General features: G+C 38.4%; 1 protein-coding gene across 4 annotated transcripts in view; it reads right to left on the bottom strand.

The window, feature by feature from the left end:
• Positions 1-17,829, bottom strand: part of EZH1 (enhancer of zeste 1 polycomb repressive complex 2 subunit) — a 39,197-nt gene that overhangs the window by 9,794 nt on the left and 11,574 nt on the right. For all 4 annotated transcript variants that reach the window (XM_044676880.1, XM_044676882.1, XM_044676883.1 and 1 more), the window contains exons 10-11: positions 6,184-6,364; positions 4,431-4,627 (exon numbers count right to left, since the gene is read on the bottom strand). In XM_044676880.1, the coding sequence (XP_044532815.1) occupies positions 4,431-4,627; positions 6,184-6,364 (378 nt within the window). The remainder of the gene's footprint in view (positions 1-4,430; positions 4,628-6,183; positions 6,365-17,829) is intronic.

Genomic DNA, 17,829 nt, shown 5'->3' with positions numbered 1-17,829 from the left:
GTCACACAACTAGTTAGTGCCAGAACTGAGACTAAAATTAGGTCTCTTTACTCCTATCCTGGCACTTTTTCAACTCTTATCACATTACCTTAATATTAGAGTAGCTTTGGTAGGATACCATCCCAAGCTATCACCTCTGGGTGATAAACTCCAGATCAGACATGGTGAAGGAATTTTTGGTGAATAAAACTTCTTTAATTTATAGGGCCCCACTATTCATAAAATAAAGGAACCCTATAGGAAGAAGACACCATCTAGGTATTTCAAAAAAACCATATGGACAATTTTGGACCCTTGTTTCTTCCTTTATAGCCCAGTTGACTGGCATATAAAGGGAACCTATACTCATCTTCCTATCCTTTTTTAAAATTAAATTAAATTAAAAAAATTTTTTTTAGCCCTTACCTTCCGTCTTAGAATCAATACTGTGTAATGGTTCCAAGGCAGAAGAGTAGTAAGGGCTAGGCAGTGGGGGTTAAGTGACTTGCCCAGGGTCACCCAACTAGAAGGTGTCTGAGGCCAGATTTGAACCTAGGACCTCCTGTCTCTGGGCCTGGATCTCAATCCACTGAGCCACCCAGCTGCCCCCTCATCTTCCTATCCTTAATCTTCTCCCCTGAATCCAAACCAGTGGTTCCCAAACTTTTTTGGCCTACTGCCCCCTTTCCAGAAAAAAATATTATTTAGCGCCCTCTGTCATATACTATCACCTCCCCCTTCCAGTTATTCACCACCCCCAAATGCACCTGTGGCCATCACTGCTCCCCTGGATCAATCCAGCACCCACCAGGGGGCAGTGGTGCCCATTTTGGAAAACACTGATCCAAATCATTAGTAGCTGCTACTACAACTGTTTGAGGGTGTGAGTCCACAGCTCTACTTAAGGTGTAACAGGGGAAATCAAGGAAAGTGATTTGTGAAAGGAAACAATTAGGGAGGCTGATGGGCAGGGGGACAAGAGGAAGACTAAATGAAATACCTTTCAAGAAATGGGGCTAGCTATTGTCTAGAATGAAACAGAAATGCCACATCCTTGAAAGATAGGAGATCACTCAGGAGTTTCCAAAGCCAAGGATGAGGCAATTTCAGCAATATGTTAAGGAAAAAGTTGCAGAGCTTAATATTGGCTCCTTGAGTACAAAGACATAAGACAGAAAGGAGGTGTGAGCATAGAGTAGCTCCCAAGGCACCCTTCAACACTTACACAGATGAAATCTATCCAACCCCTTTACCTTATGACAACTCATGGCTCCATAAGACCTTCTCTATAGGATGACAAGATTAGCCCTCTACTCTCCAGCTTATCAAGATGAAATATTCTTTGAAAGAAGTGCTTCAAGATAAAAATAAAGAGGAAAAAGAATCTAAAGAGGCAGAGACTGAAACCTGTAGCAGGAGGCTAGAAGAACATGACACAGAGAAGAAAAAGAAAAGGTAGGGCACATGAGCCCTTGCATGAATGAGGCCATTCCCAGGGAGGACAGAGTTGGATCCTCAAGGCAGTTTTCTGTGTAATATCTAATACTGATCCCAGGAACAATCAATGAGTTCTAGTAGTTGGTGTCTCCCTGCTGGAAGATACTGAGGAAGCCCTATGTCAACCTAACATGAATAGTCAGGAGACATGTTGTCTTCAGTCAGTCAATAAGAATTATTAAGTACCTAACGTGTTACTAACTGTGCACAACTCGGAAATATGAAGAAAGGCAAAAGGCTGTCTCCACCCTAGTGGAGTTGACAATCTAATGAAAACAGAAGTGTGTGTGTTGGGGAAAGAGGGTGGGGGTGGGGGAGAGTCAAGGAATTTTCCCCAAGGTCACATAGAGGCAGGGTTTGAACTCCAATCCTCTGGCTCTAGTTCTAGAGTCAGTGAACTTTTCATTGCACTAAGCTTTGTCCCCAAACCATGTCTTCCTGAGGAATTTATCTAGGATGTGAAAGAGAACCTCCTAAGACTCATCAAATCTAACAACCATTCATATGGAGACAAAGGACATTGCCAGAAGAAACCCAGAAAGCATCTCTAAAGATTATATTTCAGGGCAGAGATGGGGTTTTCTTCAATGTTTCTGACTGAAGGCTTGAGAAAAGAAAGACCTATATGAGAAGTGAATAGCTGGGTAAGAAGATGGGTGATGAAGGCATCTAGGTCAGTGATGGGCAAACGGGCCTGGATTTGGCCCTCGGGGTCAGTTCTAGAGACAGGAGGTGCTGAGTTCAAATCTGACCTCAGACACTTACTAGCTGTGTGACTCTTGGGCAAGTCACTTAATCCCCACTGTCTAGCCTTTACCACTCTTCTGCCTTGGAATTGCCTCTTAGTATTGAAGATAAGGATGTTTTTTTAAAAATGAAGATGGAGTAGAAACACAGAAGAAAAACAACTGCTTGAATACATGAGTTGATGGGGATATTATTGAGGATGTAGACACTAAACGATAACTCTAGTCCAACTATCAATAATATGGAATTAGGTCTTGATTAAATGATACATGTAAAACCCAGTGTAATTGTGAATTGGCTACGAGGAGGGAAGGGGTGTGGGGGAGAGGGAAAGAACATGAATCATGTAACCATGGGAAAATATTCTAAATTAAAAAAATAAAAAAAATAAAAAATAAAAAAAATAAAGATGGGTGATGGAGGAAAAGGATTAAAATTTCTAAACTAGGACTAAAGATACAGGAATGATGGAATACTGGCCAGGCTTAGAATGCATCTAATGAAGACTGATAAAAATAGATTTTCCTAGAGAACTCTAGATCCAATCAAGAAGTATTTAAACTAGATAGGGAGATGGAAAATTGCCCACATACCAGAGAAAGTAGATGAAATAAAGAATAGTGGAAAGACCTAAAAATTTTTAAGAGCCAATAAGGAAGAACAGGAATATTTTTCATAGCTTTGGTTGAAGACACAAGAGTTTCTGTGCCTAAAGGGTTATAAAACCACGCATACCTTTTGATCCTGCAATACCACTACTAGATCTGTATCCCAACGAGATTGAAAAAAAGGGGGGAAAGGATCTACTTGTACCAAAATATTTATAGCAACCCTTTTCATGGTGGTAAAGAATTGGAAATTGAGAAGATGTCCATCAACTGGAGAATGGCTGTCCAAACTATGGTATATGATGGTGATGGGATATTATTATGCTATAAAAAATGATGAGCAAGAAGATTTCAGAAAAAGCTAGAAAGACCTACATGAACTAATGAAGAGTGAAACTGGGGGAACATTGTACACAGTAACATAACATTGTATGATGATCAACTATGAATGATATAGCTATTCTGAGCAATACAATGATATAGGACAATTCTAAAGGACTTCTGACAAAGAATGCTATCCACCGCCAGAGAAAGAACTGTTGGGAGTCAGAATGCAGATCAAAGCATACTATTTCTCACTTTAGTTTATTTGTATTTTTATTTTGGGGTTTTGGTCTTATTCTCTTACAACAATGACCAATAAGGAAGTATGTTTTCCATGATAATACATGTATAATCCTGATCAAATTGCTTACCCTCTCTGGGAGGGAGGAGGGAAAGGAGGGAAGAAGACAGTTTAGATCTTATAATTGTGGAAAATATAAATTGAAAATTGTTAGTACATATAATTGGGAAAATAAAATATCTCTTTAAAAAAGAGAGAGAGAAGAGTTCCACAGGGAATAGATAAAAGTGGATTAAGAATCTTAATGCAATGAGATAAATGTGATCTTATATGTATAACTAAGACTTGATGGGATGCAGCTTATAATTAAAAAGTATACTTTATTCAAAATGATCAAATTAGATAGAGGCAGCATTGAATATCAAGAAGATATACTCAACATGAGGAAATCTATTAATGGGGCTGTGGAAGAAACATAATGAAGATCATTGCATGAGTTTCAATGAAAGAATAAACAGCAGCAATAGGATGATAAGAGTATACATCATCCAGCTAAAAATGGGTGATGAGTCCAAGAAAGAAGTTACAGAGAAGAAGAGCTTCTTCAATTTAAAGAAAAACTTTCTAACAAGGAGCTTCATGGCCTCCCTACCAATCCCTATACCCCCTGGGGAAAAAAACTTTTTAAAAAAAGAACCCTTCAAATAAAAACAGGACTGATGCATGGAGAGCACTGTGAGCAGACTGCCTCACTGTCAGAATGGGCTATCTCAAGAGGAATTAAGTTTCCCATGAGTGGAGGTCTTCAAATAAAGGCCAAATGACCACTACTGGAGATATGATAGAGGGGTTTCCCATTCAAGAACAGGCTGGATTAGATGACCTTTAAGGTCCTTTCCAACTTTTAGGATTATATGATTCTATATATAAAGACTCCGATGAATTTGGATTTGAGAAAAATTAGTATCTGGAGGAATTTTTCTTTGGATACTTACTTACACTTACTGTTATTCTATTCCATTTTTAGACAGTACCTGCTTGCATGTTTTAGTTCCCAGGAGCCTGGCTATTGAACAGAAATTGTTGAAGTAGGTCCCATGGAACACTCTGAAGAGGGATTCCTCAGCTCCAGTCCATTCCACAGGTTCTAGGGGTGCTTCCACTACACAGAGCTGAGGCGGGGCGGGGCTGGCCTTCTGTTTGGTAGGTGTCTGACACCGAGAGTTGGCCTCTAGAACAAGAAGAGAGAGATGGAGAAAAGAGCCAGAAAAAAGGAAAGTTCCTGGCAATGCTCTACAATCTCAGTAGCATTACAGTCTTACCAAGGAGAAAGGGTAGTGAGGAACAAGAGTGCTCTCCATCTATACCAATATTTCCCCCAGATTAGTTAATATATATGAGAGTGACCAGGGATTTTCTGGGCAGGCTGTATAGTGAGGGCCCACTAAGTCTTTGTATGTTTACTCATATCATCAAGTTGTTGTGAATAAAGTGTTTTATCAACCTTACAGCTTCATATAACAGTGCTATCACTGGCAATAATAACATAACCAATCCTCATGCTGCAAATACAAACTGAAATATCCTTGAGAATTCAACAAATAACCTGAACTGGACCTGCAGCAGCAGCAAAAACAAAGCCATTGTCCACAGCTGCTTGGATTTCTAGAACACTGGCCAATACATTTTACAGATATTGCCATGCTGAACACTTATCTCTTCTAAACTATATGGAATGGAAAGCTCTCGAAATATGGACACCTAGCTAAGCAAATCAAAACCGTATGGGAATCAGATAAAGTATATATCATGTCCATCAATCTGCTTCCTCCTGGACTTGTGCCAAAGATGCTTTCAGTGAGCCTTCAGAAGATGAGTTGACATCCCAATACAGTGGGGCCCCCATATCCACAAGGGATATGTTCTAAGACCTACCGTAGTCTACATGGACAGTTCTCACTTTAACTTTTAACCCTAAGTTAACTTCACTGTATAGTCCTGTGCTCTCTCTCCCCCTACTCCTGCCCCTCAACTCAGTACTAAGTGGCTTCCTCTACTCCCAACCTCCAACAGTGCTCAGACTGCCTCAGATCCCTGGTGCAAGGAGAGGAGACTTCTGCCCCACTCTGCCCACCCAGTCCCTAGTCCACACATCTGTCTTCAATCTGGATATGTCTATCTTCCATCTGTACACTCTTGGGTCTGTCCCCAGCCTCCATGTGTCTTTGAACCATGTGCTAGCCCATTCCCTCCTCCCTCCTTGTCTTAGAATTTGAGGTTAACTTCGGTAACTAAAACTTCAGAAAAGTGAAATCTCAGAAAGTAAAACTTCAGATGGGGGTGGGGGGAAAAGAACCTATTGGTACTTTTATTCACTTATAAAAGTAATCAGTTTATGCCTGGACAATAGTCTGCCAAATATTAGATATAAACAAATAGTAAGGGGACAGATAGGTGGCTCAGTAGATAGAAATCCAAGCCTGGAGATGGGCAGATCTTAGTTAAAATCTGGTCTCAGACACTTTTTAGACACTTCCTGTTGGACCCTGGGCAAGTCACTTAACCCCAACTGCCTCTTTCTTACTTATGTTCTGCCTTGGAACCAATACCTAGTATCAGTTCTAAGACAGAAAGCAAGGTTTAAAAAAAAAAAAGAATAATTGGATGGTCATTTGCCCCATTTCTATCTAACGCTCCAGAATATAAGATGATAATAATAATAATAATATTTTATTATTAATAATAATTTAATATTTTAAAAGGTATATTAAAAGCCTACAATTATACCTGAAGAGCTGGAAGCCCAGTCATTTCCTGTGTCCCTGTCACTGTCTCCCTCTTTTGTCTCAGCCACAGCAGAGGTGGAAGTGTTGGTGGAAGAAGCATTGACCACTTGGTGCCGACGTCTTCGACGTCCAGAGCATTTTGAGCGTGGATTGTGAAGCATGGCATATTCCTTTGCTCCTTCCTGTCATGAACACAGTACAGATATGAAACAAGACCCATTCTTTTTCTAAAGTGCCACGAGATCTTAGTGCTAATACATGCTATTATTCACCTCAATTCCAAGTTTAAGTGCACCTCTAGTGCCATTTTATCTGGATGTAAGTACACAAGAGTGGCTATAAAGTAATAATATCGTTTTTAAATAAATATAACAACTTGTCTGCCTCATGGACCATTGTGGCTAAAAGGAAATAATTTCCTAGTGGTCAAACCTCTAGAGACGAATCTTTCTATATTAATTGTGGGCCTCTAGACAGAGAGCAGTTTGTCAACAGGTCTATATTAAAAGCCATTGTTTGGTGTAATCTGCCAGAGCTTGTACTCTTGTACTTGTCATTAAAGGTGTGAAGAACCTCTGGTCACCCCCATACTGTGATATTGGAGTAGGACTTCTTTTTAACCCTTAGTTTCTATCTTAGAATTGATACCAGAGAAAGAATTGGAAATTGAGGGAATGTCCATCAATTGGGGAACTGCTGAAAAAATTGTGGTATATGTTGATCATGGAAGACTACTGTGCTGTAAGAAATGCTAAGCAAGATGATTTCAGAAAAAGCTGGAAAGATCTACATGAACTGATGAAGAATGAAATAAATAGAATCTGGAGAACATTGTTTACAATAACAGCAATACTGTCAGATGATCTACTGTGAAAGACAGCTACTCTCAGCAATACAATGATCTGGGACAATTCTGAAGGGCTTTCTACCTCCAGAGAAAGAACTATTGTTAGAATCAGACAGATGCAGATTGAAGCATATTATCTCTCACATCAGTGTATTTACAGTTTTATTTTTGGGTTTTGGTTTTGTATGAGTGTGCTCTTACAACAATGATCAATATGAGATTGTTTTGCATGATAACACATGTATGGTCCTGATCTAACTGCTTACCATCTCCAAGTGGGGGGGTGGGTCTTATAATTTTGGAAAACATATATTGAAAGTTATTATTACATGTAATTGGGAAAATAAAATATCTTTGAATTTCAAAAAAAGAATTGATACTAAATATCAGTTCCAAGGCAGAAGTGTAACAAGAGTTAGGTAAGTGGGGTTAAGTGACTTGCTCAGGGTCACAAAGCTGGCAAGTATCTGAGGCCAGATTTGAACACAGGTCCTCCCAACTCCAGGACTGGTTCTCTATTTACTAAGCCACCTAAACTACCTTAGAATAGGATTTTTTGAACAATCCCTTGGCTGGCCATATAAATTTAGGCAGCACTCAATTTATAATTGTATTGGATTTCAAAGACTCAACTGTAAATCAAATGTTTGGACATAAAAAGGCATTTTCCCATAGAAGCAATCTTTAAAATGGCATAGCCTCTGGTTTCCAGTCAACAAAATTCTATTTAATCTGAATTGTTACTAATAGAAATATTCTGAGTTTGGGGTTCTGGAATCAGGTTCATAAAGGACAAAGGAAGAGTTTTCTTTTTTTTTTTATTGACACAGGGCCAACCCTAGGCAAAATTTTGAAATAGGTATGGTACTTTTTCCTTTTATGTTCAACTCTTCAGTCTTCTGTTGTTCCATTCCCTTGGTCCCTAGTGTCTTCATGCTTTCCTAAATCTCCCTACTCAAGTATCTCTTTCTTCGGTGGGAAGAATTTATGCCTCAAAGTACTTTAACTTCCTGCTTTCCCAATTAAAAGTCCCAATTTCCTCAGTATGGAATCTGAATAGATAAATTTACACTAAAGGAATGAATAAAAGTCTCTAAATCCTTTGAAGCAGGAGGAATATTTACAAGGTTCCTGGCATATAGGCTAGACTAGTTTATTTTTTCCCTTTAAAAGGCAGAGAAGCTGCTCTTAAAATTTAATGGTTTTACCATCAGCAAGCAACGTCTGCAAAGGGGATAAATTAGAAGCCTTCCCAATAAGTAGCAATTAGAAAAGAAAAAGAAATTGAAGGTATTAAAATAGGCAATGAAGAGATCACTCTTTGCATATGATATGATGGTCTACTTAAAGAATCCTAGAGAATCAACTATAAAGCTAGTAAAAATAAGCAACAACTTTAGCAAAGTTGCAGGATACAAAATAAACCCACATAAATCATCAGCATTTCTATATATTTCCAACACAATTCAGTAGCAAGAGTTAGAAAGAGAAATTCTATTTAAAATCACCCTAGACAATATAAAATATTTAGGAATCTATTTGCCAAGACAAACACAGGAATTATATGACCACAACTACAAAACACTTTCCACACAATTAAAACTAGATCTAAATAATTGGAAAAACATTAATTGCTCATTGGTAGGATGAGCTAACATAATAAAAATGATAATCCTACCCAAATTAATTTAATGATTTAGTGACATACCTATCAAACTACCAAGAAACTTTTTTTTACTGAATTAGAAAAAAATCATAACAAAGTTTATTTGGAAGAACAAAAGATCAAGAATATCAAGGGAAATAATGAAAAAAAATGTGAAGAATGGGGGCCTACCAGTACCAGATCTTAAACTGTACTATAAAGCAGTGGTTATCAAAACAATATGGTAATGGCTAAGGTAGGATCAATGGAATAGACTTGGGGTAAAAGTCCTCGGCAAGATAGTATATGATAAATCCAAAGATCCCAGCTTTTGGGACAAGAAGTCTGACAAAAACTGCTGGGAAAACTGGAAAATAGTATGGGAGAGATTAGGTCTAGATCAACATCTCATACCCTATACCAAGATAAATTCAGAATGGGTAAATGACTTAAATATAAAGAAGGAAACTAAGTAAATTAGGTGAACACAGAATAGTATTCTGTCAGATCTATGGGAAAGAAAAGAATTTAAGACCAAGCTAGAAATGGAGAATATTTAAAAAGTAAAAGGAATAATTTTGATTAAGTTAAATTAAAAAGTTTTTGTACAAACAAAACCAATGCATCCAAAATTAGAAGGGAAGCAACAACTGGGAAAAAATCTTTATAACAAAAACCTCTGACAAAGGTCTAATTTCTCAAATATATAAAGAACTAAATCAATTGTACAAAAAATCAAGCCATTTCCCAACTGATAAATAGGCAAGGGACATGAATAGGCAATTTTCAGATACGGAAATCAAAACTATGGACATTGTACACAGAGATGGATACACTGTGGCACAATCAAATGTAATGGACTTCTCTACTAGCAGCAATGCAATGATCCAGAACAATTCTGAAGGACTTATGAGAAAGAACATTACCCACATCCAAAGAAAGAACTATTGGAGTAGAAACACAGAAGAAAAACAACTGTTTGATCACATGGTTCGATGGGGACATGATTGGGGATGTAGACTCTAAATAATCACCCAAGTACAAATATTAATAATATGGAAATAGGTCTTGATCGACGATACATGTAAAACCCAGTTGAATTGTTCATTGGGAAAGAACATGAATCATGTAACCATGGAAATATACTCTAAATTAACTAATTAATTAATTAATTAAATGAATTTTTTTAAAAAAAGAAAAAACCTTAATGGTTTTAGCCTGAGTCTTTAACTTGGCTTCCTGGTCACCTTGGGCAAAAGTGTCAAATATGTTGCTATAGATTGCATTACTGCCTACATTAAATTGTATTTGGAAAATAATTAACAAAACAAAACATGGATATTGCATTCTAAAACTAAGTCAATATGTAGTCCACAGGGATTCTTATATACAGACTAGCTGTCACCATGGATCCTATTTCTATCCGAGTTTATACTTGCTTAGGGCATAAAAAGGCCAGCCAATGAAGAATCAGTGCCTCTCAGACTTGGTAGATGACCCACTGCTGTGTGAGTCACTATATCCATCTGACTGAACAAACTCAGCTAAGATGAGTTTCTTTATAAAGATGAGGTGAGCTCTATATCCCTATTGCAGTGCTATAGTCTTTCCATATTGCCGCTGCACAATTTTTTTTTAACTGTTAGAAGATGGTCTACCAGTGTCTCATTTCATTCCAATTCCAAACCTAAACTAGAGGATCAAACCTTCTGGAGGGGTGAATACTCATCAAGAGGATTCACACTTTCTGAGGGTGTGAACAAGTTTCTTGACTGTTTGAGTTAGAAAAAAGGGTGGAACTCTCCAAGTTATCTTGCCAGCTTCTCACCTAGCACTAGTTGGATGTGAATTCACTAAGTGGTTTGTGAGCTCTTCCACCTCAAGTCTGTGTTGAACCAAAGTGTTAATTCCAACTAGGTAAAGAGAATAAAGGATTCCCTTTCACAAGTGTGAACTCAAAGAGAACCAAGAATTCCCTTTTACAATAAGGAACAAAGATAACTCTAGTACAGGAAAAGACCAATAGGTTGTGGATAAGTATGCTCTCTGACACTGAGGTCACTCTAGAAAATGTACTGAATACCACTGAAATCAAGGCTATAATGAAAGAATGGGAATGGAAGGAGAGATGAGAACTAGCCTTCGGATTACCCTATACTGCCTCTACAAGTAGCTTAACCATCAGGATGAGTCACTGGGACAATGGCTAAGGCACACACTATTCACAGGAACTAGTCTAGAACCTTTCTCTGTGACAAAGTTACATCTGCTTGGAAAGCTCAAAGACATTTTTGCAAAGCCAGTTTAATTGGAAACCCTGGATGGAGACCTTCTCTTGTCTCTTTTTAGTTAGCTATGATGGGAATTATGCATACCTGACCCTAAAAAGATGAGCTCCTGTTAAATCTGGTTCCCCAAAGGCTAAAATGAAGGATGTAAAATTCCTAAAAGGGATATAGGTTTGGTAGACTAGATCTATATCATTTCCCTGCAGCTTGTCCATACCATATGACCAGCCTACACTGCAGGCAATTAGATTCTATCGTTTGAATTTTGCTAATGGGCTTCCTTCCCTCTCCAAATATATGAGCCAGGGCAGAACTGGTAAAATCTGACCTGGAGATTGGACCAGCTGCATTGGTCAGCTGGTCATCAGTTGTTGTAAATAGGAGTTCTAGGAATGGAAGCAGGCATGGCACTCACTAACATTAGGTAGACAGATGATTACAACATCCTCTTCCATAAGGGGTGTTGGGAGTAGTTCTCAAAGCATAGAGATTATAGTCAATCACTTGCTAGCCTCTAGAGGATGAAAATAAAATTTTACTAAGATATCCAGTACCAGGGCAGGAAGGATCCTTCAGTCTCACTGAAGCCTAAAGGGTCTCTTAAAACCTGTGTCCCATTTTTAATATAAAGGACTGATGAACATCAGCATCCAGGTTACTCTCATATCAAGAAAACACCAATACGTTTATTAGGATATCCAAGCTTCATAGGAAGTTTTGGAGGGCAGACCATTGAGAAGAAAGAATCTTCATAAGTTCTAGGATTTTGGCACATGTATGGCTGCTATGACAACCTCTAACCCATTTATTTTAAGTAGAGTCAAATGGGAGCTTTTAAGATTACCTTAATTGTCCTATTTAATATCAATCAATCAAGATAAAGGAAGCAGAAATATTTCATCATACCATTTCTCCTTATACCCCCATAATGCTGGTGTGGAAGGCAAAAGGCACCTATTATCTGGTTACATGGACTTCAGCAAGCTGACAAAGTTGTCACAGGAAAAGCTGAGGCCATTTTTCCTGACAGCGTTTATGGTAACATTGACTAGGTTGGACTAGGCAATAGCAGCAGGGACTCAAATCCAGTGGTGGCCCAAATGAGGGACAAGGGCAGGATGTCAATACAAAGAAAATCCAGAGTTCAGGGAATTCAGTCAGGTTTTGGGAAATACAATGGATGGGGAGAACTTAAGATGATTCTAGACATAGTCCAAACAAATCAACCTGGCATATAAATAGGCACTTGACAAATATTTATTTATTGATTGATTTTTTAAAAGCCCATCTAGGTTCTAGAGAAATCACATGCCTCACATGGGCATCCTGATGGCCCCTATTTGTTGAATCACCTTAAAATCTACCTCTTTTTAGGGGTACAAAATAGGTTACAGAATTGGAATGTCTAAAATAGGAAATTGAGTAAATTCAGTAGTCTCTTCTCCTGGGCCCTTATGAACCCTTGGAAACCCATGTTTTTAGAGATTTGACTATAAAGACTGAGTGAAGGCTGAAAGCTCCACATGCAGTCACTTGATATTTTGAAAAATACTTCTGAGAAGCAGTTAGTCACTAGCTACTGGGCCTCAACTGTTACTGAATGGATGATAGTCATACCATCACTGTTGGTCCAGTTGCCAAATACAAGTTGGAAGATGAAAGATGGCATCTTTATAAATTGGATAGGGATGCCTCTATTGATAAATGAAAATGGAGACTGACACCCTTTAGGAAAAGGTGGCAATTGTGCAAGAGGCCTAGGCCTCTAGTCCTACCCCAACATCCTTATTACTTCCCTAGCCCAATGAACACATGCCTATGAGAACTTGGGTTCTAAAGAACAATCTTTTGCCCAGACCAGACATTTATGGTTCTGACTGACCACTGTGAGAGAAACATGAGTAACTGGACTTCAAAGACAATTAATCTAACAAGCCTTCCAAGTGGGTTGAGCCTCATGGCTGGTGTGTGAAGAAGCCTGGAGCGATAGGCAAATCAGACCTTCTATACTGATTCCTAGATGGTGGCCATGGGTCTGGTCAAGTTGTTTTTATTTAACAATCAATGGCTCTTTCATTTGAGGTTGGGACCAGGAAAGAATTCTGCTGATTGTCTGTAGGACATGTCAGCACTCATGAAAAACCATATACCCTCTGCTGAACTTTTAAACAAGATGATGCTGTGTTGTGGTAGGCTAGGGACTATATGATTCCCCCTCAAGGAGGGGGCAGCTATGTTTGCTTAATAAGGCTCCTTGTGCCAGGCAGAGTACCCACATATGTGGGCCTCAACCTGCCTCCACATGGCAAATTGACTCTTCATGGGAGATGAATCTGTGCTGCCCAATAGCTTCATTATCATATCCCTATCTACCAAAGTTGGGTATCTCACTTACCAGAAGCCACATCCATGAATTAATGCTACCCTAGAAAGGGGAAGGTTTCTCTAGTCCAATGGATTTTTGTATCTAGCTTTCAGGCTAACTTACTCAATAAGAATAGACTGTTTTTAGTTCTGATTGATCCTCTCCAGCCCTTTCTTATTCTATCTTTGGAACAGCCTGAGAAGGACTTTATGGTCTTTCCTCTCCCTGCTTCCCAAGGGCTCCAAATACCTTGGGGAAATGGCTCAGATTTCTTCTCAGAAAGGGGTTAGGGCAGTATTGATGGGAGGTACCCTGTTCTCTAATGCCATGGGGGAAATGACACTATTCATAACTAGGAAAAATGTGTGTATACTTGGAAGAAAAGGGATCTCCTAGCTGATCTGATATAATCCTATAACCCTAGATGAAGGTGAGAATCCTTACACAGCCCCTATAGAAAAAATGATCAGTCTCAAAGCAAAAGCTTAAAGGGACAAAGATTTGGTATCACTCCCTCCAGAAGTAAAGGTCCTGACTGAGATACTAAGATACTTGTTGGTATAAAGCATATTGGTATTGATGCTGGGATTGGGACAGGTTATAAGTGGGAAAGTAATGACCTCTTATCTACATTGCTTAAGATGTACCTATGATGAGAATTAGCAACTGAGCCACTATCTTTTTTTTTAAACCCTTACCTTCTGTCTTAGAATCAATACTATCATTACAAGGCAGAAGAGCAGAAAGGGCTAGGCAACTGGGGTTAAGTGACTTGCTCAGGGTCACACAGCCAGAAAATGTCTAAGGCCATATTTGAACCCAGGACCTCCTGTTTCCAGGCCTGGTCCTCTATCTACTGAGTCAGCTAGCTGCCATGTCATTATCTTCTCTGTGGTTCTGATGTATCTGGTATTGCTCATTCTCATTGTCATTTACACTATCCCTAACATAATCTACTATATGGCAGATCCAGAACATGGTGCTTCTAAAGGAAAGGATGAAGTCTTGGATTTCTGATCTTTAATCTCAATATTTGGTTACCTAGATTATTTCATTTCTTCAGGAGACCATCATTGCTTACTTCCTATCTCCCACATCATATCTTTCTATTTTTGTTCTTCTACTTACTAAGCTCTTATTCCAACCTTCTAGGATTCTTGATATCAGTTTTGCCTAGTGTTGGCCCTAAGGCCATTTAAATACTGGAATGTCTTTTAGTAAACATTTATGACCATATCACCATGGAGTGAGGTATGGTGGGAGCAGTATCTACTAGGGTCCCTGCCTATAAACTAGGCCAGTTTTCTTTCCCCTAAAAGGCTAAAAAGCTTAGTTTCCTAGATGCCAAAGCCTAAAAAGGCCAGCCCATGGGGAGTTAGTGCCCCTCTGACTTGGTGGAGGTTCTGCTACCGTGCAAGTCACCACACCCATCTGACCCATATTACTGTTAACAAGATGAGTTTTTTTATGGGGGGGGGGCTACATCTATCTGAACCAGAACTCTATCCTTACTGAGTAGCCTTTCTATGCTACTCTTAAGTAAATTTATTTTCTGTTAGATATTGGATGGTCTGCAAGTTTCATTCCATTCCAAACCCAAGAATCCAAGACTGAGTCAGGCCTGGACTACAATACTCTTCTAGAGGTTTTTACACTAGAAAAAACTTTTTTTAATCTCACTTTTATTGATACCTTGTGGTTTTTACATCATATTCACTTTTGAATACATCCTTTTCCCATTCCCATCCCAGTGTGTATATATATATATATATATATGTACATATATATGTATAAAAATCAAAGATTGTAAGAAGAGAGAAAAAACAGTTCAACAAAAACAACCAACATAGCAATTGTATCTGACAGTATATGAAATATTCTATAACCATTGTCTTCCACCTCTGCCCAGAAGGGAAGGAGATGCATTTTCTTATCTATGCTCTAGGACCATATATAGTCAATACAATTAGTAGTTTACATTTTTAAAAGACAATACTTGTTAGCTCAAATAAATGTCTATTTGGTAGCCATTTATAGAAAAGTATAGAAGTGGAGTAAAACAACTTTAAGTTGTGAATAGGAAGAGAGAAGTCTACTCAAAGGTTAACACTGCCTGGGAGTCTGTCTGTTCACAGAGGCTGCTTTGCTAAAATATTTCTACTTTGGCAATTTCACATATTTAAGTGGAAATGAAAGACACTTTAAAGATTATATCATCTAACCTTCTTATCCTGTTATTGATACTGAAATAAGGAGAAGAGAGGTTAAGTCACTTGTTTAAGGTCAAACACATCCAATTAGTGTAGAATCTGGAATGTGAATCCAAGTTTCCTAAGTACTCTTTGTCCTTGCAGCTATAACACATTTCTTTTCTTTAATTTCTGAACCCACAGCTTCTTAAAAAGTTCCAGTTTTTCACAGTAATTCTCACAGCAGCAGCACTATGGATCCCTGGAGTAAAAAAATGACTGGCAATATCCATTTTTATAGGTCTGTTTGCTAGTTTAAGAAACTCTGGTATTCCAATGACACCATGGCTCAAAATGTTCTTGGAATTTCTCTTTTGGAATTGCTTTAAGAACCAGTGAATGGAAAAAGAAAAAAAAAAAAGAACCAGTGAATGGGTCCCACAAGAAAATAATTTTCAATGATCAAATTCAAATAGGTCTATGATATTTTATGTGGAGGTTTCCTGCACTGATGAAGATCCCAACCTATCCTTGTATACCTAGACTATGTGACTTTTGTCCATGTCCCTTCATAAGATCAACACAAGAGGTCTATCCAATTTAGAAGTATTCCTTCCTTTTAAAAATTTGAGAATACCAATGGAGAACTCTGACTGAAAGAGAGCTGTTTGGCACAATGAATAGAGCACTGGACCTACAGTCAGGAAGACTTGAATTCAAGACTAGCCTCAAACACTAGGTAGCTGTACAAACCTGGGCTAGTCACTTAATTTCTATTTGCCTCAGTGTCCTCAACTATAAAATGAGAATAGTACTTACTTCACAGGGTTGTTGTGAGGATCAAATGAAATAATATTTGTAAAAATGGGCTTAATGCAGTGCCTGGCACATAGTGCTATATAAAAATTCATTTCCATGGGGGCAGCTGGGTAGCTCAGTGGATTGAGAGCCAGGCCTAGAGACGGGAGGTCCTAGGTTCAAATCTGGCCTCAGAAACTTCCCAGCTGTGTGACCCTGGGCAAGTCACTTGACCCCCATTGCCTACCCTTAACACTCTTCTGCCTTGGAGCCAATACACAGTATTGACCCCAAGATGGCAGGTAAGGGTTTTAAAAAAAAAATTCATTTCCTCCTAAAAACTGTCAATTAGTCATCTGTTGCCCTATAATCAGCCCATCTTCTCTTCTTATACATCACATTTCCCTTAAGACATCTTTGACATCTATTTATTTTTAAAGTTCCTCATTGGTTTTATGCTATAGCTTGCTCACTCCCACCATGTACCTACCTCTCCACTGCTCTGTGCGATTTGCATTTTCGATTCTTCAAAAAACTTTTATATCTACACAGAATACTTTTTTTTTTTTTTTAAACCCTTAACTTCTGTGTATTGACTTATAGGTGGAAGAGTGGTAAGGGTGGGCAATGGGGGTCAAGTGACTTGCCCAGGGTCACACACAGAATACTATTTTTTAAATAAGTTTATTTCCAGGAGGAACCTTGGCATCATTGAAGAGTTATACAGCTTCCTAAAAGTAATCCAATTCATTCTCCTCCTGAAGTTCAGCTCTGGGATCAACTTACTGTCCATTTGTCCCACATATGTACATATAAACACATGTACACACTGATGGACAAGATCTACAGATTGTCCATCTGAATGCATGTTGCAACCTCAGCAATGCATGTTCTTCATCTGTTTGGTCTTTCTCAAGCGGATGGTCAGGCCAAACTCTTAAGTGGTTATTGATTCTCTTCTAAGAGACTCTGCAATGATCCATGGCTTGATGCAGCTGGCATAATGTCATCCATAAATAGCATCAGGAAGACCTTATCATCCAAAGGGAATCCCTCTTCAACTTGGATTCTGTGCTAAATCTCCCCATCACAAAAGCAAGTGCCTCTGGAAAAACTTTTCTCTCTCTCTCTCTCTCTCTCTGTTTTATGCCTCATCTGAAGTTTATAATCAGAGGGTGGTTGAAAAGAGTTATTTCTATTGTTATTTCTTTTAAGGAAACTTCATGACTGTGATGTATAGATAGGAGATATTCTGTAAGAAAGAGTCTCTAAGGCAACATTTTGCTCTACTGGATTAAATGCTTTGGGAATATTGCTTATGTAAGCCTGTTTTTTCCCTATTAAATACTTTCTTCAAGGATGACTTCAATTCTTGTAGATAACTCCCGAAGATTTTGTAGAAATAGTAAAGCACACCCTTATGTTTTCTATACTTAAGATTTTATTATATTAATAATGTTTACATTTCCCCCCGATACTTTTGACATGTTCCATTCCATGTACACTGATCCTTCG

Source organism: Gracilinanus agilis, chromosome 4, assembly GCF_016433145.1.
Source record: "Gracilinanus agilis isolate LMUSP501 chromosome 4, AgileGrace, whole genome shotgun sequence".
Lineage (NCBI taxonomy): Eukaryota > Metazoa > Chordata > Mammalia > Didelphimorphia > Didelphidae > Gracilinanus > Gracilinanus agilis.
The sequence above is the reverse complement of the archived record's forward strand: the minus strand, read 5'-3'. Positions and strand labels throughout refer to the sequence as shown.